This window comes from Takifugu flavidus, chromosome 19, assembly GCF_003711565.1.
Source record: "Takifugu flavidus isolate HTHZ2018 chromosome 19, ASM371156v2, whole genome shotgun sequence".
In the NCBI taxonomy this organism is placed as follows: Eukaryota; Metazoa; Chordata; class Actinopteri; order Tetraodontiformes; family Tetraodontidae; genus Takifugu; species Takifugu flavidus.
Window position 1 is genome coordinate 4,105,389 of NC_079538.1, and position 19,543 is coordinate 4,124,931.

The 19,543-nt window shown below is 51.5% G+C and overlaps 4 protein-coding genes across 11 annotated transcripts; 1 reads left to right on the forward strand and 3 right to left on the reverse strand.

Annotated features, from left to right (window-relative positions):
- Positions 1–34: 34 nt before the first annotated feature.
- Positions 35–6,293, reverse strand: lats1 (large tumor suppressor kinase 1). Of its 2 annotated transcripts, none has more exons than XM_057017237.1 (8): positions 6,217–6,293; positions 5,193–5,656; positions 4,738–4,849; positions 3,179–4,599; positions 2,203–2,785; positions 1,942–2,124; positions 1,628–1,734; positions 35–1,552 (listed from the first exon to the last, which is right to left on the reverse strand). In XM_057017237.1, the coding sequence occupies exons 2-8, from the start codon at positions 5,538–5,540 to the stop codon at positions 1,067–1,069; spliced, it is 3,240 nt and encodes a 1,079-aa protein (XP_056873217.1). In that variant the 5' UTR covers positions 5,541–5,656; positions 6,217–6,293; the 3' UTR covers positions 35–1,066. The 2 variants fall into 2 exon arrangements, with proteins under 2 accessions (XP_056873217.1, XP_056873216.1); XM_057017236.1 differs by having other exon boundaries at positions 6,093–6,293.
- Positions 6,294–6,504: 211 nt separating this feature from the next.
- Positions 6,505–8,799, reverse strand: nup43 (nucleoporin 43). Of its 3 annotated transcripts, none has more exons than XM_057017312.1 (8): positions 8,580–8,799; positions 8,248–8,370; positions 8,044–8,121; positions 7,766–7,928; positions 7,553–7,688; positions 7,299–7,450; positions 7,097–7,210; positions 6,505–6,962 (listed from the first exon to the last, which is right to left on the reverse strand). In XM_057017312.1, exons 1-8 carry the CDS (start codon positions 8,697–8,699, stop codon positions 6,733–6,735), a joined length of 1,116 nt encoding a protein of 371 aa, XP_056873292.1. In that variant the 5' UTR covers positions 8,700–8,799; the 3' UTR covers positions 6,505–6,732. The 3 variants fall into 3 exon arrangements, with proteins under 3 accessions (XP_056873292.1, XP_056873291.1, XP_056873293.1); XM_057017311.1 differs by having other exon boundaries at positions 8,577–8,795; XM_057017313.1 differs by having other exon boundaries at positions 8,499–8,776.
- A 127-nt stretch (positions 8,800–8,926) lies between these two features.
- On the forward strand, positions 8,927–13,984 carry pcmt (protein-L-isoaspartate (D-aspartate) O-methyltransferase). Of its 4 annotated transcripts, none has more exons than XM_057017339.1 (8): positions 8,927–9,218; positions 10,658–10,762; positions 10,855–10,886; positions 10,972–11,076; positions 11,176–11,296; positions 12,423–12,508; positions 12,593–12,718; positions 13,154–13,984. In XM_057017339.1, exons 1-8 carry the CDS (start codon positions 9,038–9,040, stop codon positions 13,157–13,159), a joined length of 762 nt encoding a protein of 253 aa, XP_056873319.1. In that variant the 5' UTR covers positions 8,927–9,037; the 3' UTR covers positions 13,160–13,984. The 4 variants fall into 4 exon arrangements, 3 of the variants coding, with proteins under 3 accessions (XP_056873319.1, XP_056873318.1, XP_056873317.1); XR_008947413.1 differs by having other exon boundaries at positions 8,929–9,218; positions 12,593–12,961; XM_057017338.1 differs by having other exon boundaries at positions 8,929–9,218; positions 12,593–12,819.
- On the reverse strand, positions 13,868–18,632 carry lrp11 (low density lipoprotein receptor-related protein 11). 2 transcript variants are annotated; one of them, XM_057017292.1, is made up of 9 exons: positions 17,377–18,632; positions 16,599–16,813; positions 16,229–16,370; positions 16,019–16,144; positions 15,800–15,946; positions 15,047–15,214; positions 14,902–14,958; positions 14,743–14,823; positions 13,868–14,664 (listed from the first exon to the last, which is right to left on the reverse strand). In XM_057017292.1, the coding sequence occupies exons 1-9, from the start codon at positions 17,945–17,947 to the stop codon at positions 14,510–14,512; spliced, it is 1,662 nt and encodes a 553-aa protein (XP_056873272.1). In that variant the 5' UTR covers positions 17,948–18,632; the 3' UTR covers positions 13,868–14,509. The 2 variants fall into 2 exon arrangements, with proteins under 2 accessions (XP_056873272.1, XP_056873273.1); XM_057017293.1 differs by having other exon boundaries at positions 16,599–16,756; positions 17,377–18,626.
- Between the last annotated feature and the right edge of the window lie 911 nt (positions 18,633–19,543).

Consider the following 19,543-nt stretch of genomic DNA (forward strand, 5'->3'; position numbering starts at 1 on the left):
TAATCGTACATGACAGAATTCAACAGAGCCGGTGTGAATGAAATAGTTCTTTTATTTAATCACCCTCGTCCCTGAACCCAAACCTCTAAGAGCAACAGCATATGGAAAAAACAACAACAACCCAACAACCCCGGTGCACAAGTTCAGTTCAGGTTGAGGCTGCAACTACATTCAGAAATATTTCCTACAGACGTGAAGTTCAGGGGGTTTCAAACAAAACGAGCCGAGGAAGTGGAATGGAGACTGTGGAAATAAGGCTCGTTAATTAGTGCTTTGGTTGACAGAGAGGAGATCCAGAACTCAGGGTTCTGCCAGTGAGTGTTTTTCTGTGGCTGGAACGTTGAACAGGAGGCGACGGCAGCGACACTGACGAGGGCCTGCCCTAAACACAGCCTGACGGGGGGGGGGGGGGCACATTTACAACTTAATTTATAAATACATTAAGGTATAAATTAGAAATATATATATAAAAAACAAAGCCTACTGTAGTTCAATCATCTACGTCTACTAATGCCAGTCTGATTATTAACCCTCTTTATATTTGGTGAAAGAACCAAAAACGATCAAAAAGGCACAGCAATGAATTATTAGAACTATTTCTCCCTGCAAACGAACCAGCCTGGACACGACACCCCCACGGACAGACAAATATAAATTAGGGTTCCACTAAAACACAATTCTGACTCATTCCTAGTAAACAGTGTTTGAACCATCGTCACCAGTTACAGTTTTTAATAAATTAAGGTTTAAAGGGCTTTGTGATCATCCTGAAAGGACCCTGATCCTCAAACGTCAGGCTAACTGTTACACTTCAACATTTCCAGACGGACCTGTGCGGCCGAGGACGCCGCCCCTGACCGGCATCCCATAAACACCACTAACGTTATTAGTAATTCATGTGGCCACCTGAAACTATTCCTGGCCGGGATAACCAGAACTCGTAACCCAGATGTGCACGATTACCCAGAATGCCTGGTTTTGAAATAAAATGGGATAATGTGCTACAGTGTAAAACTTGATTCTATACAGGGGTTCGTGCACGGGTCCACGGCTCTGGCCTCGGAGGCTACACGTACACCAGGTCCCGGCTCTGTGTGGACACGTCCTGCGTCCGGCCGTCCTCGTCCTCGTCGTAGCCCTCGTACTCGATGGGTTTGGGGCAGCTGTACGGGTGGCCGTTGTCGTCGAAGAAGCGGCGGAAGGTGAATTCGTAGAAGGCGTGTTCGGGGTGTTTGCCGTTGCGGAACCAGCCGCCGAGGGTGTCGCTGAGGGTGTCCTGGCCCTCGCTGCTCCACAGCTTATCCGGATCCACGGGGTCAAAGTTGGAGGTGTCTGTGGAGTGAGCGATGGTGGGGATGTACGGCGCGCACTGCTGCCGCAGGTCGCTGGAGAAGTCGATGGCCCTGAAGAAAGGGTGCGCCTTGATCTCGTCGGCGCCGTTCTTGCCCAGTCGGTCCTCTGGCCCGCGGCACAGCTTCACGATCAGGTCGGACGCCTCGGGGCTGAGCTTGGCCTGCGGCGGAATGTGCAGCGTGCTCTTCCAGTTTATGACCTGAGTTGGAACAGGAGAGAGCTCAGAAAGCGCTGAAGCGGCGCCGCCGCGCTCGCCTGCGAGTGCTTCTCATACCTTCAGCTGCGTCTCCAGGGGTGTGGTCGCTAAGAAAGGGGGCTGGCCCACAACCATTTCATACAAGATCACGCCAACGCTCCACCAATCACAGAGCTGGGTGTATCCTGAGGAGATGAAAGACGCTCGGACTAAAACAACACTTTTAAGGAGGGCAGATTCTGGAGCTTATCTTCCAAGGATGAACCTTGGTGGGAGGCCAGCAGGACAAGCTGCTGCAGGAACGTGGCCCCTTCTCCCTTTTCATCGGAAAATCTGAAAGCTATCAGTGGAGCGACCCACCGCCCCAGTCAAACATCTGGAGGTGCTCGTACCTGTGCGGAGCAGCACTTCCGGTGCTATGTAGTTGGGCGTCCCCACCAGCGAGTGTGCCAAGCAGCGCTGGTGCTGCCGGGCCTTCCTCCTCTCCAGGGGCTTGAGGCGGTCCGAGCAACGGCAGTTGGCCGGATCTTCCCAGTCTTTGCTGAAGTCCATGCTGTCCTGCCTCACGTGGTCACCTGCGTGGAGATCAGGAGGTGGATTTAGCTGGCAGCCTGACCGGAGCCCATCGTGCTGACACAGACGTGGAGACCTACCGCTCTGGTAATACTTGGAGTCGTGCGTCCAGCGGAAGCCGGTGCAGAGCCCAAAGTCGGTCAGCTTGATGTGTCCGTCTCTGTCGATGAGGATGTTGTCGGGCTTGATGTCTCGGTGGATGAAGCCCATTTTGTGGACGCTCTCCACGGCACAGGTGAGCTCGGCTATGTAGAACTGGGCCAACTCCTCCTTGAAGATGCCCAAGCGGATGAGGAGGCTCATCATGTCCCCTCCGGGGATGTACTCCATGACAAAGTACAGGTTGTCCTTATCTTGGAAGGAATAGTAGAGGCGCACCACCCACTCGTTGTCGGCCTCCGCCAGGATGTCCCTCTCGGCCTTCACGTGAGCCACCTGATTCCTCAGCAGCACGTCCTTCTTGCGGAGGGTCTTCATCGCGTACAGTGACCCGGTGTCCTCCTTCCTGGCCAAGCACACCTCGCCGAACGCTCCGATGCCGAGAGTCTTGATCCGCTTGAACATGGACTTCTCCATCTTGGCCCGCTTCAGACGGATATAGTTGGACTCTTTCTGGCAGAGCATCATACGCATCTGCTCCTGAGCCTCGCTTGACAAACCAACCTGAGTAAAGAAGAGGAGGAGTTAAAGATTCTTTCATGAGTTCACTGCTGTTTTATCAGGACTGCTGCTCAGGCGGGGGGGGGGGGCATCGGGGAGATCATGCGCTCTCTGCAGCGGGAACATGCTGGTGGGTCAACGTTCAATTCACTTCTGTTAGGCTGAACCTCAACACAAGCGTGTCTGAGTAACTGATGAGTAGAAAAGGTGACAGCAGCAGAACTTTTACCTTCTCAGCTCAGCTTTGATTGATAGCAAGGAGAGAAAAGAAGGAAAGAACAGCAAAGAAATGATCAAACGTGATAAAAAGGACTGTAGAGACTTATGATAAAGGCTTCAGGTGGAGAGAAGGAGGCCGAGGAGGAGCTGGAGCGACCTCTTCCCCTCACTTCTTACCCTTTGCATCTCACTCTCAAGCTGCTTCCTCCTTCGGATCCTCTGCTGATGGTTCTTCAGGATATTTTCCACGTGTTGCTCCATGAAGAATTTGAAGGCCTGAGGAGAATACACAGCGATTCTCCCCGACTCCCCTCTCCGCTCCTCGTCTTTCTTATTCCTGCGGACGGGAACGGGCGACGTGGTGATTTGCTTGTTCTCCCTCTCTGTGCTGGTTTCCGAGGTTTCTGGCGTCCTGTCTTGGGCGCCACCGCCACCTTCTTCTTCGGCTGGGTCACTATTGGTCAGGGGGTCGTAAGTGGGGGGGCAGGGGGCAGCCTGCTGCTGGAGGAGATGTTTAGGATATGGGGGAGGCGGGCCCTGGTAGCTGGGAACTTCTGGAACAACGGAAATCTGAGGGACGGGGGCAGAAGGTTCTTGGTAGGTGGGGGCGGGAAGTGGAGGCGGCTGGGCCTGTTGTATCCATGGAGGGTGTGTGGGGGCAACAGCTGTGTGCAACTCTGGTTTCTGGACACGCATGCTTTTAACGGGCTGCAGGATGGGCGCCTGGGTGATGGCCGTGACCGTGGTGGCAGAGGGCTGCGAGCTGGCCGGGTGAGCCGGTCTGCTGCTCATCTGATGATTGTTAAAAGAACTGGAGCGTACTGGTATGTTGTGTTGCCACGACGGCGACAGATCCTGATTGGTGCTGTTACAGGAGGAGGACTGGGGCTGGTTTGAGGCCAGAGGAGACTGGGACCACAACTGAAGACCCACGTTGTAACTGTCCAGATTGTGACTGTTCCTGTTGGGCACCATCATGGACTGAGGGATGTTCCCACCGTTGACATAAGAAGGGGACGCCGCAGGTCCCCCAGCCTGCATCTGCTGGTCAGTGGGGCTGTGCCGGCTGCCTTGGGGGACTGGATATGGGGGAGGAGGCTGCCTGCTGCCTCCGGCCATGTAGTCGGCTTGTGCGGATCCACTCTGAGACCAGCTGGGGGGAAACGTGAACTTATTTCCCCCAGAACTTTGCATTATGATGGGCTGATGGCCCACAGACACCGGGCTGATACCGCGCTGGCTCTGAGGTGCCGCAGATTGGTACCCATCAGGCCAGGCCCCCTGCGGCACAGGAGAGATGCGAGGCACCAGGTAATCCATGTTGCCAGAGTAGCGCTTTGGGTTGTCCCAGGATGGCGCCGGGGGCATGCCACTCCGGTTCGGTGGAGGCGTGACACTGCGCACCTGAGGTGGCAGAGGCGGATTCACCCTCTGGTTGGCCCCAGCGTGACCCTGTGGGAAGGCAGGAGGTGGCCCGGGGCTGTCCGAGTGGTACATTATGGCGTCCGCCATGAGAGGGCCGTGGCGTGGAGCCAAAGACTCCTTTGAACCTTTCCAGCTTGGTCTCCTCAGCACAGCCTGCTGGATATGTGAAGCACCTGTATTTGCAGGGAAAATATCCTTTAAGGTGAATGAATATTGTTTGTGTTGACATGTACATGACATCCGCTTGTCTTCCTTAGCTATATTCCTGAATTTGTGATGGACAACAAAAGATGAAGACCCAGAATTCATACCTGGGGCTTTCAGGCCTGTAGTGTTGGGGTTTGGAACAACCATCTGCTCCCTCATGGAGTCCTGGTAGCTCACCTTACCCATGTAGTCTGGTCCGATGCTGCGTATGTTGTTCTAGTTAAAAAGCAAAGAAGAAATGGAGGCTTTGCCATTATGCTCTCAGTGGAATACATCAATCAACTTTTTGATCACAGTTAAATACAGTTTTAAGCCACAACTAAGACCTTGTGAGTACGGCACCATTCTAAATCTGGATTGTGGATTTGCTTGCTCAAAACAAGAGGAACATTCTTGCTCCGTAGCCTGTACAAGCTTGTCATTCCACTCTGCATGCTTCTCATTTTTAAGTGACTCTCTGAATAAAGGCTACCGAGTGATTATTCTTTATAGGAGCTACGCTCCCACGAATACCCTCACGGATCGAGGACAACAACAACACAAAAGAAAATCATCTTACCTCATCGAAACCGATAAACGGGGGCTCCTGTGACGTGTGCTTCCTCGTCTCAGGTCCTGACGTGACAGGTTCGTTGGCAAAAGGCAAGAGGGATTTACGGATCTCCTGTAAGGCCTTGTGGTAGGGGTTCTTAGGGTTGCTGCAGCGCCCCTGTAACCGCGGGTCTTCAGGAGGCATTTTTGCAGCACCACCAATGTCCACTTTAGGTGGCTCAGATGGTTTGGACAAATTACGAAGACTGTTCCTAATTTCCTGCAACATTTGCTGGCTGTTGCCACTGTAATTGCTAGTAGGAAAGGTTTTGGGTCTCATTTGCCTGTTTCCTTCGGATTTTCCGCCTCTCTTCATGTAAGAGCATGAATAATGACGATGAAAGGGGTGAAGATGATGCCACTCGACCCCGAGGCGACAGCGCCGGAGAGCAGGGATCTCCGAGGTCGCTCCTTACACCTGCATGATGCTGCCTGGAACGTAAAGCACTAATGTTAGCCGAGCACAAGCTGTATCCACGCTAAACATCACAGGATTTCAGAAATTAGGGGGTGAACTGAGATCACAGACAAAAAGAAGTACGATTCTACCGCTCGTTGTTCTGAAGACAGATGCGAAGTGGGTTAGGAACACAACCTCGAAATGCTAACAGCTAGTCGCTGGAGCCAACTGAGTGCACCAGTCACACTAAATACTCTTTCGTGAACTCGATCAACTAAAGTCGTTTTGTATTCGCCTTAACATCCGTAGTATTGCGATTCACTCGGTGCTACGGGGAGTAACCACAGGTTCCTTCGCATTAAGAGCCACCAGCGCAGTAGCTCCTCGGCGGCCTGTGCGGAGGGCATCCATTTGCCTGCTAAGCTAGTTCAACAACAGCGAGTTATTTAGCCGTGTTTGACAACTTACCAGCGCCTGTAGCGGCCGCCCGTCCTGACGCGTTACCTTCGTTGTTAAATTGTATTTAAGAGAACCTTTGGGGCACAAAGGGCCTCAATCGAACGAGAAAAACACTCGTACGCCGCCGAACTACCTTGTTCGTGGTCGCGTTGAATTCCTGGGACATCTGAATGACAAGCACAATAGCAACAAGCTGGACGCGGACGACCAACGACGCACTTCCGTTTCACAATTAAAGCACCGGAAGTTCTAAACAAATGTCTCCACGCGATAAGCGGAAGTAAACCTATAAAATATGTAGTTCTTTAGGTTGGCGTGTGGACCGCGCTGCAGTCATTGGAGCCTCATTGCAAATACTACCAAATAATTCACGTTCCCAACATTCTTCAGATGGTTATGATGATAACAATTTATAGTAAACTTATTTAATTATTTTCTAATGTTTAAAATAGTTTAATTGTATCATACATAGAAATGATGCCTGGATGAAAAATACATTGCAAGGATGAAATTGTCATTTCATACGTTGGCAAAATACGGGACAGTCGGTTTTAGCAATAAATGTCCGAACAGACACTTTGAACACAACATTTTCAAACATGCGGTACAATCAAAAGTGGTAAAACAATAAACATATTTAAGAGCTCGGTTATACTGGGACTTGTCTGTTGACAAAAATAGCCTCCCCATCAGTCCCACAGGCCAGACATTGCCCCAGGACATCTAAAGTGTTGACAGACAGCGTTTGGCTTGGCAGCATATGAGTGGTCTCCAGTCGGGCTTTGCTGGACTCTCCACTGAGCCAAGTGCTGATGAGGGACTGGTTCCCACCAGCAGGGGCCATCGCACTGCGAGATGTCGTACTATTGTTCCTGCCACCTGAAACACATTTGAGGAAAATAAAAAAATAAATAAATTCAGAAATACATGGAATATAAGAACACTACATTTATTTAGGATGTTTTTGGATATCATAGACAGATTTAGATGACATTGGCTGCTGAGAAACTTGCCTTGTAAATAGGAGATATCTGAATGTGAAGAAGTCTCCCAGTGCAACAGTGACCCATCTTCTGAGCATGTAAACAGATGGTCTGGGTTGGATGGGTGAAAGCGGACTTCCCACACTGGAAAAGAACAAAACAAAAAAGCCCGTTTGAAACAGAGCGTTAATAAGAATACAACAGTAATTGTGCATCTGAAATGAAGTCTTACTCTCGGCAGAGTGGGCCTCCATGAGAGAGAAGGGTGCGCTGCCTTGTCTCATGTCCCAGACACAGAGCATGCCGTCCTGCCCACCCGTGGCCACAATGTGTTGTTGGTTCGGATGTCTATCGACACAGTGGAGAGGGACTCGATCCCCCGACCTGATGAGAAACAGTCAGATTGTGACTGTTGCTGGGCAAGATAACACTTGTACAACATTAAGACAAAAAAAATACTGCATGTTAAACGTGAAAAGCTCATACAAGGAGAGAATCTGCGCTGGCGAACTGCTCTGCTGCCTGAAATCCCACATCTTGAGTTGGCCGATAGAGTTGACGGTCAGAATCTCTGTTGTCCTTAAGTAGGTGACAGCATGAATGGTGCTGCTGTCAGCGTTCTCTGGCAACGACAATGAATCCACGTGACACGACGGCAGGACACTGTGTGCCTTTGCTGGTGCGAGGGGCCGATCTAACCTATGACTCGATTCACTCCCTCCTGATCAGCTCTGAAGACGACGATCCTGCCGTCTTCCCCCACGGTGACGATCTCCGGACTGCTGCACACAACACCAGTACAGGGAGCGTTGTCGCACGGGTAATAGTGAGCTCTGGGCCACTCGTGGCAAAGCGATATTGCCTAAAAGACAAAACAATTAAGCGATTTCAACAGTCGTCCATAATTCTCATGGGTGCAGTTCAAACACATGACACAAATTACAGCGAGCAAAACAGACAACTGTTCCTGGGTCTACCTGATTATTTTGGTGATGGCGGAAAATGGTGACTGCTCCGGTGGAGGATGCAGTGACGATTCGGTCTGGATCCAAAAACTGCAGGTAAATTGAATAATAAAGAGCAGTGGTGTTGCTTCGTGTCTACACCTGCAGCCAGTTGGACCTATTGCATATCAAATGTGAGGCTTATGGACCATGGAAGCACGGCTGGGCCAGGCTCACCTGAAGCTCCAGAACATCTCCTTTATGCCTCTGCTCACATAAAAGCTGTGGATCTCCTTCAAATCCGTCGTCATTAGCCGAAGTTTCGTGATTCCCAATTGACCAAAAGGAAATCTTATTATCCTGTTGAGAGATACATATTCTGAATTTCTTTAGTCTTGAATCATTGTTTCATCATTATAGAGACACCGGGAACATAAACACAGGAGGTAACATTGCAACCACCAGCTAGTGTTGTTGTATTCCCTCACCATAACCGTGAACTCTGGTGTAGTTCGAGGTGTTTTAGGGGAGCCGAGAACTCCGGACTAGCATGAAACAGAACTTACTACCTCGTTGTCCCACGAACCGGTCACAAATATGTCCGGTTGTTGCAACGCGGCGTGGGAGACAGGTCGCCATCTGATCTTGCTGATCTTCTGAGACACATACTTCGCATTTATACTCTCCATGAGACACAAACTGTTTAAAACAAACACTTCAATCGTTTGAACGAGGTTAGCAAGCACCGTACGCGCCTACTAATTGGTGACGTAGTACGGTAGTCGGCGAAGGACACACCTCCCACCCTCCTTCGCTTTTTTCACCCTCGGAATCCCCTCGAGCTCCCTCTAGCGGCGGCTTCTATTTTACTGCGGCAATTCTGACAGCGCTGAATGAACTATGTTTCCCCCCCAATTCTCTAAACATTGGCTTAGATTCCACCGGAATAAATGGGCTGTTTTGTAAAATGGCTGTGTTTTTGAGGCACTGTGTCAGAAATTCCGCTCGTCAGTGAAGCAGGTTGTGGATGTCTGCTGACGTATCCGCCTCACCGCCGTCTCTGGCGGAGGTTGTCAGCTTCATCGGCAGGACCGTTGGCGCAGGCGCGGCATTGACAGCTGCTGTCTACCTACTCCGCAAAGTCTGTCTAATAATGGCCTGGAAATCGGGAGGAACCAGCCACGCAGAGCTTGTCAACAACCTCCGCAGTAAGTGCAAAGCTTCATCGCGGCAGTGGCGAAGGGGCTTTCACGCGCAAGTGGCCCGGTAACCATTCCGCTTGATGGCCGCCGCTCTCGTTAGCTCGTTGCTAAGCTATGTGGTATGTTGTTGTTGACCTAGGGTTACTTCTCCACCCCTTTCTCCAACCACGTACACGCCGTGAAACACAGGCATGTTGCATTCGGCACAAAACTAAACCACAGTAAAGACGGAAATCGTGGCTTTCTTTTTTATAGTCAAGGCCCAGTTGTGTTATTTCAGTATTTTTGCTAGGTTAACTTAGCATATTAGCTGTATGTGCGTCATATGGACGTTGATGCTAGGTGTTAGCGATAGCTGTTAGCATAGCGGTGCAAGCGCCCTGCCCACCTTCATTGATTCCTCTGTGCAGCTCTTTTAACTTTTATCCACGAAATTGACTTTGGCAGCTTAAAAACGGGTGTTTTTCCTGCACACTTTGGAAATGATTGGAATGCGCAAAGGCTTTTTCAGACATTTGTTTGGCCAAAGGCAGCGACTCTGAATAATGTTGGTCTGGGGTCTATTACATAGTTATTACGGACACAGTCTGGCTGTAGTCTCTCCAGACACTTTGCCTCCAACCAGAAATCTGGACCCTGTTTGGTTGAGAATTCTTGGAAGTTAACATGATAATGCAACGCAAATAAAATAATTAAGTGGCCTACTTTGAAGTTGGAAATGAATTAAAACGACCTGAAATTAAATAGTGGAATAAGATCTTGTTTTACTGGAAGGGGGCTGATTCCTCAGTCCTGGGGGGTTCCTCTAGTTAGTATTTGAGTGCATTTACGACCCTCTGCTGCTCAGAAATGTTCAATGCAGCCACCAAATACTGGAGCTCCTTAAAAATGTAAACATAGCAGCAGCAATTTCAATTAAAATGCTTTTTTTGGTTTGGAATAACTCAGAAAGGCTTCAGGCCTCGGGGGGGAGTGGGGGGGGGGTCCGTCTGGCAGCCGGGCTGGTTTATTTGTAATGTCTCCTAATTTGGCACATAGTCTGTGGGGCGAGTAGAGCCAGTAACGGGAGCAGGGGCGGCTGTTGGTGGCTTTTCTTGTCTTTGGCCCCAGCACCTACAGGAACCTTTGGGGGGGGGGGGGGTATTCTGAAGACACACACGCTTGTGTTCAGGGTGTCTTCACCCTGGTGGTTACGGGGTGGGGGGGTAAAATCCTCTTCTGACGAACCAACCAAGCAGCAGGGAGACGGAGCCGGCTTCATTTTCATGAACAGTCTGATAGAAATGATGTAATAATTCATTTGAATACGCGTTGTTGCGTCATATCTAAGTCACGTTTCTGCTTTTACGTGCACGCTGCTTGATTGCGTAACCTGCCGTCCAGCCTGGACCCGCCCACGTTTGCATCATCCGGCCTCACGGCCTCTTTTGCCTCCTCCCTTCCAGAAAATGGCATCATTAAGTCCGACAAGGTCTACGAAGTCATGCTGGCCACCGACCGAGCCCATTTCTCCCGGTGTAACCCGTACATGGACTCGCCCCAGTCCATAGGTGCGTGTGCTCGTGCACTCACCCGCACGCCGTCACTCACAGTCACACGCCCGTGCTGAATTAACCCCGTCTGTCTCTCTTTGAATCTGAAGGCTTTCAGGCCACCATCAGCGCTCCACACATGGTAAGATGGTCTTAAAACACACTTTAGACGTTAGAACGTAGACGAACGGCCTTGGTTGAGTGTCTGACGCCCCTCCCCCCCCCAGCATGCCTACGCTCTCGAGCTCCTGCACGACCAGCTGTACGAGGGGGCCAAGGCCCTGGACGTGGGGTCCGGCAGTGGGATTTTGTCCGTTTGCTTCGCACGAATGGTGAGCCCTCGTTAAACGGGTAAAAACAGTCAGTGTCCGTCGGCGTCATGTTGCGAAGTCCTTGAACTCATCATCGGTTTGATGCTTTGTTGTTTACAGGTGGGAGCTAAAGGGAAGGTGATAGGGATCGACCACATCAAGGAGCTGGTGGATGATTCCATTAGCAATGTGAAGAAAGACGACCCCAGTTTGATAACATCTGGCAGGGTCAAGCTGATCGGTGAGAGCATCTTCCATCTTTCCCACTGTTTCCTGGGGCACTCGGACCATCAGCAGGCCCAGATCAGGCGTTCAGTTGTGCCTCATCTCAGCATTTGGATAGATTGTTTGTCCAAAACGCAGCTTTGATGTTCAATATCGTCCCCTTCAGCTGTTGTTGAGAATCGGGGAAGTCCTGACCGGGTCAGGATCAGGGTCAGGATCAGGGTTGGGGTCAGGATCAGGGTCGGGGTCAGGATCAGGGTCGGGGTCAGGGTCAGAATCGGGGTCAGGATCAGGATCAGGGTTGGGGTCAGGGTCAGAATCGGGGTCAGGATCAGGGTCAGGGTCAGGGTCAGAATCGGGGTCAGGGTCAGGGTCGGGGTCAGCCTGAGCTGGAGCTCTTCATCTCTTTGGAGTTACTGTAAAGCCTCCCTGCCTAAAAAGGGTCACACGATGTGGGATGAAGGCTGAATGTTCCTCCCTGGAGATGCAGATCTCCTGCAGCTGTGAGGATCCCCTGCAGCTGTGAGGATCCCCTGCAACTGTGCGGATCTCCTGCAGCTGTGAGGATCTCCTGCAGCTGTGGGGATCCCCTGCAGCTGTGCGGATCTCCTGCAGCTGTGCGGATCCCCTGCAGCTGTGAGGATCCCCTGCAACTGTGAGGATCTCCTGCAGCTGTGGGGATCCCCTGCAGCTGTGGGGATCCCCTGCAGCTGTGCGGATCTCCTGCAGCTGTGCGGATCCCCTGCAGCTGTGCGGATCCCCTGCAGCTGTGTGGATCTCCTGCAGCTGTGTGGATCCCCTGCAGCTGTGTGGATCTCCTGCGGTGAGGATCTCCTGCAGCTGTGTGGATCTCCTGCGGTGAGGATCTCCTGCAGCTGTGGGGATCCCCTGCAGCTGTGCGGATCTCCTGCAGCTGTGCGGATCCCCTGCAGCTGTGAGGATCTCCTGCAGCTGTGTGGATCTCCTGCAGCTGTGGATCAGGCCACTGACTCCCTGCTGTGTCTGGCAGCGTCTCCAGGCTCCGTGCTGTCAGCTCAGCTTTAGTGTGGTCAGAGCTTATAGATCTAAACGGTTCAGAAGTGATCGACTCCAGACTTGATGTTAATGTGATGAGTTACCACCTCACAAACGGTGCGTTTCAGTGGGGGATGGACGGATGGGCCACGGCGAGGAAGCACCTTACGACGCCATCCACGTTGGAGCGGCGGCCCCCACCGTCCCCCAGGCTGTGAGTCTCTGTGCACCCGCCTCATACGTCACAGCTTTGACCTTTGACACCCAGAATGAACCGGTTCCCCCGCTTCTCTCCCAGCTCCTGGACCAGCTGAAGCCCGGCGGCAGGCTCATCCTGCCTGTGGGCCCCGCCGGGGGGAACCAGATGCTGGAGCAGTACGACAAGCTGGAGGACGGCAGCACCAAAATGAAGCCCTTGATGGGGGTGATTTATGTGCCTTTAACAGACAGAGAAAAGCAGTGGTCCAGGTGGAAGTGAATTCCTTCTCCCCTCCCTCCCTCTCTCTCCTTCCCACAGCAGCACAGGTGAAATGGTGTGGCTGGGAGCAGCAAATGGACCTCAGAGGGCTGCATTTGGCTGCTTGCTGACATTGTTTTGCTTCTTCCATACCATACGCACCAGCTGCACGTTTCCTCCATCTTTTTATGCTGCGTAGCTCCGATTTGGGTGAACAAACAGTGCCTTACTAATGAAAGGGAATGTGTTGGGAAGCCTCGTGAAAGGAATGAGATTCGAACTTGTGTTTAGATGTTGTGGCACCAAACTCTCCAGACCAGATTAACTCTAATTTTCTGCATGTGACTCTAACTGTGGCTGGTTTCTTCACCTTTACTAACGTCCCTGTTGTGTTCCTGATAGGGATGAACTCTGAAGAGGGAAACAGTCCAGAACCCACCTTTTAGTTTGACCCTGGAGGAAACGGAAGACATGAGGATTTTTGTTGGTTTTTTTTGGTCAGAGCATAAAAAAAGCTTATTGATTTTTAGTCTGATGGACTAGACGACAGCCCAGACGGGCCGAGAAACAGGACCGGCTCAAGCTCAGCGCGGGAAGATGGAAAGTTCTTTTTTGTTTTTGGTTTCAGTCCCATATCATTTTGGTCGTGTTTTCTTCTTCAACTGCTGCGTTTGTTTGTGGTTCGATCATTAAAATTGCAACGGACTGTTATCGCAGGGTTCTATTTCAGCAGGCGGAGGAGGAAAGAGAGAAACATTGAGATTTGACCTGATAGCACGCGTGGGTTTCATTTACCTGTAGAAGTACCTGCTAACGTGACCCCCCCCCAGCATTAAGCCCACCGCATACACGACGTACTTAACCCACATATCTTGTTAAATCTGCGGCACGTACGACATCTTTGTGCACGTACGACCATCCCGGGATGGTCGGGGAGAGCACGGTGCCAACACGGCGCTCATCTGGCACCCGCGGGTCTGTTCGCTCCTCCCGCTGACGTGTTGCTTTCTGGGTTCCCATCAGGTTGCCCTGGCGACCCACGCTAACCGGGAGTCACTGCTTTGCCAAAATAAAACCACAACATGAAGCAAATGAATGTCTGTTTTTGTGGGTGGATTAAAGAAGGAAAAGGAAGAAGTGTGTTTTATTGGGAGTCACCTCAGTGACACATGATGGACTCACATTTTCTGGACCGGCACGTGAAAATAAAGAGAGGCTTCTGTTTTCATCTGCTACTGAATCCTTTGTTTATGTCTGGAGGGGGAACTCACTCTGCTTTAGACATCACAACAGTGTTTTCCGGGTCGTAACACTTTAGTACTGAGACAGCAGATGGAGGGAGATACCTGGACCTGCTCGGGAGAGAACCCAAACTAGAACACGCTTCACTATGGCTTCAGAGTCCAGCAAGAAGTGGCTGTTTCCTATCTCTGCGGGTTAAAACGCACACACGCGTGTCCCCCATCAGTGGCAAAAACACAGAATATCGGAGAGAAAACAGAACGAACGACAGGAAAAGAAGGTGCTGCATATTTCCCAGAAGTCATAGCGGGGCAGAGAGCTGGAGGTGGCCGATGATTTCTCTACCACAACCATGTTTTCTAAGAACATTTAGTATGAACTCGCCAGCGTGTGAATTTGTCACCGGCTCGGAAGGCGGCGCCGACCAGTCAAAGGGAGGCGGGACGTCTCCCCCCTGAGGTGAGGACAAACCGGAGACTTGGGGCTACAAGCGTCCCCTCTGGGGCTCAGGTTTGGCTACAGGTACATGCCGTTGATGAGGTAGTCCGACTCCTCCGTGCTGAGGGGGCGGGCTTTCTTGAGCTTGTGACGGACGAGCCTGAGGCGACAGCCAATCATGAGCAGCAGCAGAGCGGTGATGATGAGGCCCAGAGCCAGAGGAAGGATGGCACCTGTTGGACCAAACACAGGACACGTGGACAGTGAGGAAGAGACAGAAATAAGCAGGACTTCCGGGGGCAGGGTCTGACCTGTCTCGGGTACCGGGTGTCCCCCCATTACTGGGACTGGTTTAGAGACGGGGGCCTCGCTGCCAACGTGGCTCTGAGAGACTTGAGAAGAAAATTCAATTAGTGTTTGATTTCCCTTCATTTCCACTTGTGTTTTTCCAAATTTGTCTTCATCTGTACCCGTCTCAGCCTGCGTGGTGACGGGAGGAGCCGTGGTTGCTGGTTTGAAAGCCGGACCTACGATAGTACCAAAAGGCCTAAATTAGGAGTGTTTCTTTGTTTTCACAACCTGATAAAAGGATTAAAACATCACGATGATGCTTACTTTTTTGGATACAATCACTGATGCAATCGGACTCCTGGAGGAAGTTATTGTGGTTGCCCTGGCAACCGCCGTACAGGAAGTGTTTGCATTCTCCTGCGTTCTGGTCGTAGTACCAGCGTGGGAACGTGCCCTTACACGGTCCCACAACTGGGGCCACAGCACAGGGTCCTGTGGAGGAGCAGAGGCAACCAGTTGAGAGGAGATCCGACCCGATTCGTAGGGGTCTGAGCAGAAATCGGAGCGTTTCGACCTTGGCTTAAATGAAACGACAGCCATTAGTGAGCCGTGGTCACTGCTCACCGCCCTCCGGCGGACCAGAACATCCCCGTTTAGGTGCTCTCAGTCAGGTATTTGAGTTTGGTAAACAGAAATGATTGAAAGTGAAGAGTCCTGAGAAAACGCTAGAGAGCCTGGCGCAGGGATCGGATGGCACAGGACAGAGGCTCTTTGTTCCAGAGCTCCCAGACCGGCCGTGTGGCTTTGCTGCCATTTTCATCTCTGCTCTATGACTCAGCGGCTACCGGCAGAGCTTCCATCTGCCCGTGTGTCCACAAAACCTTCTACGCCTGCTTCACAACAGGACAATTACCTCCCCTGGCCCCCTGATGGAGGACTGTGCTGTGAGGCAAATGCTCCAGCCGTCGTGTGTTGCACCGCCCTGCTGCAGGGCAGCGTCACCTCAGAGGATGAACGACCAGAACCGACCCTGACCAGAACCGACCCTGACCAGAACCGACCCTGACCAGAACTGACCCTGAGTCTCCGCCCATCTGGAACTTTGCGGAGGAGCGGACGTCTTCCTGTCCTGAGGTGCACCCGCAGTTCTTGCTGCTCCATCAGCGGTGCGGTGACGGCTCAGCGGGTCGGCGGGGTGCGTCACCGATTTCCTGCCGCCGTTAACTGGAGAAAGCACAGATCAGAAATGACGCAACACTGGCGTTCCGACCTTCTCGGCAGGTTGTCGTTCCTCACAGTCGGAGCAGAAGTCCTCATCAGAGCGGTCTGGACACTGTTGCTTCCCATCGCAGGCGTACGTGATGTCGATGCAGCAGCCGTCGTCACACTTGAACTGATAGTTGGAGCAGTGACCCGTGCACCCTGGGCACAAGCACAAACACCGTCGGCCACGCCCACCGGCCACGAGAGACGCACGGCGAAACGCAGCCAGATCAGTTCACTCACCTTCCGCCTGCTGTTTTGGAGGCAGCACGGTGACGGAGACGTCGTCGGAGCTCTTCTGGCCCCCCGAGTCCGTCACAGTCAGCTTAAAGTTGTAAACCCCCTCCTGGAGACCGCTGATCTTCAGCAGCCCTGGATGAGTGGACTGCAAACAAGCAAAAGTCAAAAAATGATTCTATAGTTAGACTTGAATTTATAATATACGACTCAGGGGCAAAAAAATATAGCAAATTGTTGCTTAACACAGATAAAAACTGCATTATAAGTGCACAAACATGGCAGAAGGCATGAAATCTAAAGCGAATCTGATCCATGTAAGGAAGCACGAACTGTTTCTCTGTTCACTCTCTTGGTGGTGTTGAAGAACACCAACCTTCATATTGATGGCCGTGTCCCCCCTGACCAGGGTCCACTCGTAGTGGCTGATCTCGTGGTCGTCCACGCTGTCCCGTCCATCCAGGATGGCCCAGTCTGTGGGCAGCTGGATCACCACGTCCTGTCCAGCATCGCTGCGAGGAGGCTCGTCCGCATCTGCACCATCAGCCAGGAAACCACGGTAACGCTTGCTGATTTTTCTATGCTGAGACACTAAATGATGAACGATGCTGCCGCACAACGTTGGACCAGAACATTGGTGGCAGCGAAGCTTTGGTCAGCTGTGTCTTTAAATATTTGCCCATCAGAGACTCTGAGCAAACAAACGCGGCGAGCAGAAACACCAGCCGCTGGTCTCAGGGCGCCCCGACGCCATTTCACCCAGCTAACACCCATCAAGTAAATCATTAACCAACCTTCTGGCTTTTTTACATAAAAGACAAATGCTCCATACATGATATATTCACAATCAGAAGCTTCAAAAGTCAGGAACATTCATTAATAATATGTTATTACACGATACACGAGTGTCTGTAAGTGCTACGGTAATTAGGAGTAAACAGTCCTAAAAGAGATATTTATCATGGAGCATTTTTATTTTCTTACATTCTGCCTGTAATTGTCATTTTAATGCCAACACAATAGACTTTCTGTTGTGTTTTTGTGTTTAACGCCACGGAATAAAACCTCTTCTCTTTACTTTCATCAGCACCGACCCTCATTCCTGATCCTGTATCCCGGGGAACCCTCCCTTATCCCCCCGAGGTCCGTCTCACCTGGCGCGTCCCCCTCGCCGGGCTGTCCGGCTCCGGTCATCGTGGCGGAACCGCCCGCTGGACCTGGCAGGTGTCCCTGGCTTGAGTTGGCATCCCGGCTGTAGGCGCTGAAGCCTGGATGCGGCGAGAAGGAGCAGACATGTTTGTTCCTGTAGGTGCAGTTGAACAGGTAGCACTTGAGGCTCTTCCCGGGCTGCCTCGGGTCCTCCCGGACCACCGCCACGGTGCAGTGAGGCTGCGAGCAGCAGGCGTGCAGACAGTCCTTCCAGGTGAACACCCTGTCTGGAACCAGCAGGAAAGCGGCCCCCTGCTCGATGGAGGGCCTGGTCTGGATGATGCTGTCCCCGAGGCTGCCGAAGTCGCCCACGCACGAGTCGGTGACGCCGCCGACCTTGTATGACTGTTCCTGCTGGAGCTGCTGGCGGAATTCCTCCAGCAGCTCCTCCACCCCGGAGATTTTGGATTTTAAGTCCGATATTGGCGAGGACCGACCGGTGACGCGGCGGCCGAGAGCCAACATGAGCAGGACAGCAGCGAGCAGCATCCGGGGGTGATGCTGAGGAAGAGCCATGTTGGTGGCGCAGTGGGGCCGCTTCCGTCCGCGCGCCGCTCTTGTCCCGCAGCACCGGGATCCACGCACCAACGCGGGATTTAACCTCCTGCAAATCACGACGCTTCGCTCTGATTTCACATCGGAATCGACGAAGAAGACCGTAACAGGACACTCTCCGGCGATGCTAAGGAGCAGTCGTTGTCATGGTGAAATGGGAGCCGGCCGCGAGACCCACAGTTCGGCTGCTCTACAGGAAGCGCTGACGTCACAGGGACAAATATGGTGAGCGGAAACCGCGCACGCCTGTGGGGTTTGATTATTGTTACTCATATTTATGCGACAGTCACACAGGAACTCTATAAAGTAACGCACTGATAACACTACGGGCAGAAACGCCACCGTAACTTCATCCAGTGTGTAAAAGTCTTCCTGCGCCAAAGAACCCGCACCCCAGCAGTTCCGGTCACTTCCGGTCGATAGCCCTCACCTCAGGAGCGCTGACGTGTTTGAAGCGACTCATCACCTGCACACTGCCGACGAGCCTTGACCCGCTACAGGCTGCACAGCGGCCCGACTGACCCACTGACACCATGTAGTCCCCCCCCCAGACTGGTGTAGAAGCTGCTACAGACCCGGGCCTGCATGGAGAAGGCAGCCAGACAGCATCTCGACCTCCTCAGGAAGCTCTCGGAGACGTTAAGCTGAGCCTCAAGGTGCTCAGGACCTTCATCATTGAGAGATCTTTACGGGACCACAGAACCTTCCTCAACCCGCAGGACATCTGCACCAACGGTTGGACCCTTGGTCTAGGGCAGGGGTGGGCAAACATTTTGATTCGTGGGCCACAATGGGTTCTAACATTTGACAAAGGGGCCGGACCAGGAGCAGATGGATGGATGGAGTGCTTTGGTAACCTCACCTCATTGGAGAAAAAATACACATCTTGGGATATGGAGAAAACATGTGCTTTAATTTCAAATAAAAATGAAGAGACAAAATATCTGACTTTGGAATGAGTCTTAAAACACTTAAAATCAAATGAATAAAATGTGCCTTTTAAAAAAAAATTAATAACCATTTCTATTTTAAAGCACTGAAAGTTCTGTTATCCTTCAGGATATCACCATCACTCTCCTCCTGACTGTCTTTTTTCTAGTGGGAAAACACCAGAATTGCAGTGAAAATTTAACATTAACAAGGTTTATTCATTTAATTTTTCAAGTTTGGCGGGCCGGATTAAAACGTTTAACGGGCCGCGTGTGGCCCCCGGGCCGTAGTTTGCCCATGCCTGGTCTAGGGTCCAACCGTTGTGTGTTGCCTGGTCACTCTGTTTCCATCAGGACAGCACTACTGCCTGAAGGCCGAAGGATTGAGGAAGGGTTTTTACCCACCAACCATCTGTCTGCTCAACTTCAATTCCACCTCATCAAAATAGCTACGATAATATTCCACATGTAAATACCAGTGACAAAGAACCTTTAAATTCAAGATGTAGGTTTATATATATTTTATCCTTTTATAATATCCATTGATATATATATATATAAATATATATATTTAAATCCACATTACTTTAGTGCTTTACCCACTTTAGTGGGAACGAGGACCTTGTTT

Excerpts from the sequence above, each read along its gene's own strand:
- lats1 (XM_057017237.1), bottom strand. The coding sequence starts at position 5,540 with ATGAAGAGAGGCGGAAAATCCGAAGGAAACAGGCAAATGAGACCCAAA. Across the intron at positions 4,600-4,737 it reads TACAGGCCTGAAAGCCCCAG|GTGCTTCACATATCCAGCAG; the intron begins GTATGAATTCTG and ends CTGCAAATACAG. Across the intron at positions 1,553-1,627 it reads CCCTGGAGACGCAGCTGAAG|GTCATAAACTGGAAGAGCAC; the intron begins GTATGAGAAGCA and ends GTTCCAACTCAG.
- nup43 (XM_057017311.1), bottom strand. The coding sequence starts at position 8,699 with ATGGAGAGTATAAATGCGAAGTATGTGTCTCAGAAGATCAGCAAGATC. Across the intron at positions 7,689-7,765 it reads GGGAGTGAATCGAGTCATAG|AGAACGCTGACAGCAGCACC; the intron begins GTTAGATCGGCC and ends TGTCGTTGCCAG. Across the intron at positions 7,451-7,552 it reads CCAGCGCAGATTCTCTCCTT|GTCGGGGGATCGAGTCCCTC; the intron begins GTATGAGCTTTT and ends GTTTCTCATCAG.
- pcmt (XM_057017337.1), top strand. The coding sequence starts at position 9,038 with ATGTCTGCTGACGTATCCGCCTCACCGCCGTCTCTGGCGGAGGTTGTC. Across the intron at positions 10,763-10,854 it reads GGACTCGCCCCAGTCCATAG|GCTTTCAGGCCACCATCAGC; the intron begins GTGCGTGTGCTC and ends TTGAATCTGAAG. Across the intron at positions 12,509-12,592 it reads CCCCCACCGTCCCCCAGGCT|CTCCTGGACCAGCTGAAGCC; the intron begins GTGAGTCTCTGT and ends CTTCTCTCCCAG.
- lrp11 (XM_057017292.1), bottom strand. The coding sequence starts at position 17,947 with ATGGCTCTTCCTCAGCATCACCCCCGGATGCTGCTCGCTGCTGTCCTG. Across the intron at positions 16,371-16,598 it reads ACACGGCCATCAATATGAAG|TCCACTCATCCAGGGCTGCT; the intron begins GTTGGTGTTCTT and ends GCTTGTTTGCAG. Across the intron at positions 14,959-15,046 it reads CAGTGATTGTATCCAAAAAA|GTCCGGCTTTCAAACCAGCA; the intron begins GTAAGCATCATC and ends GTACTATCGTAG.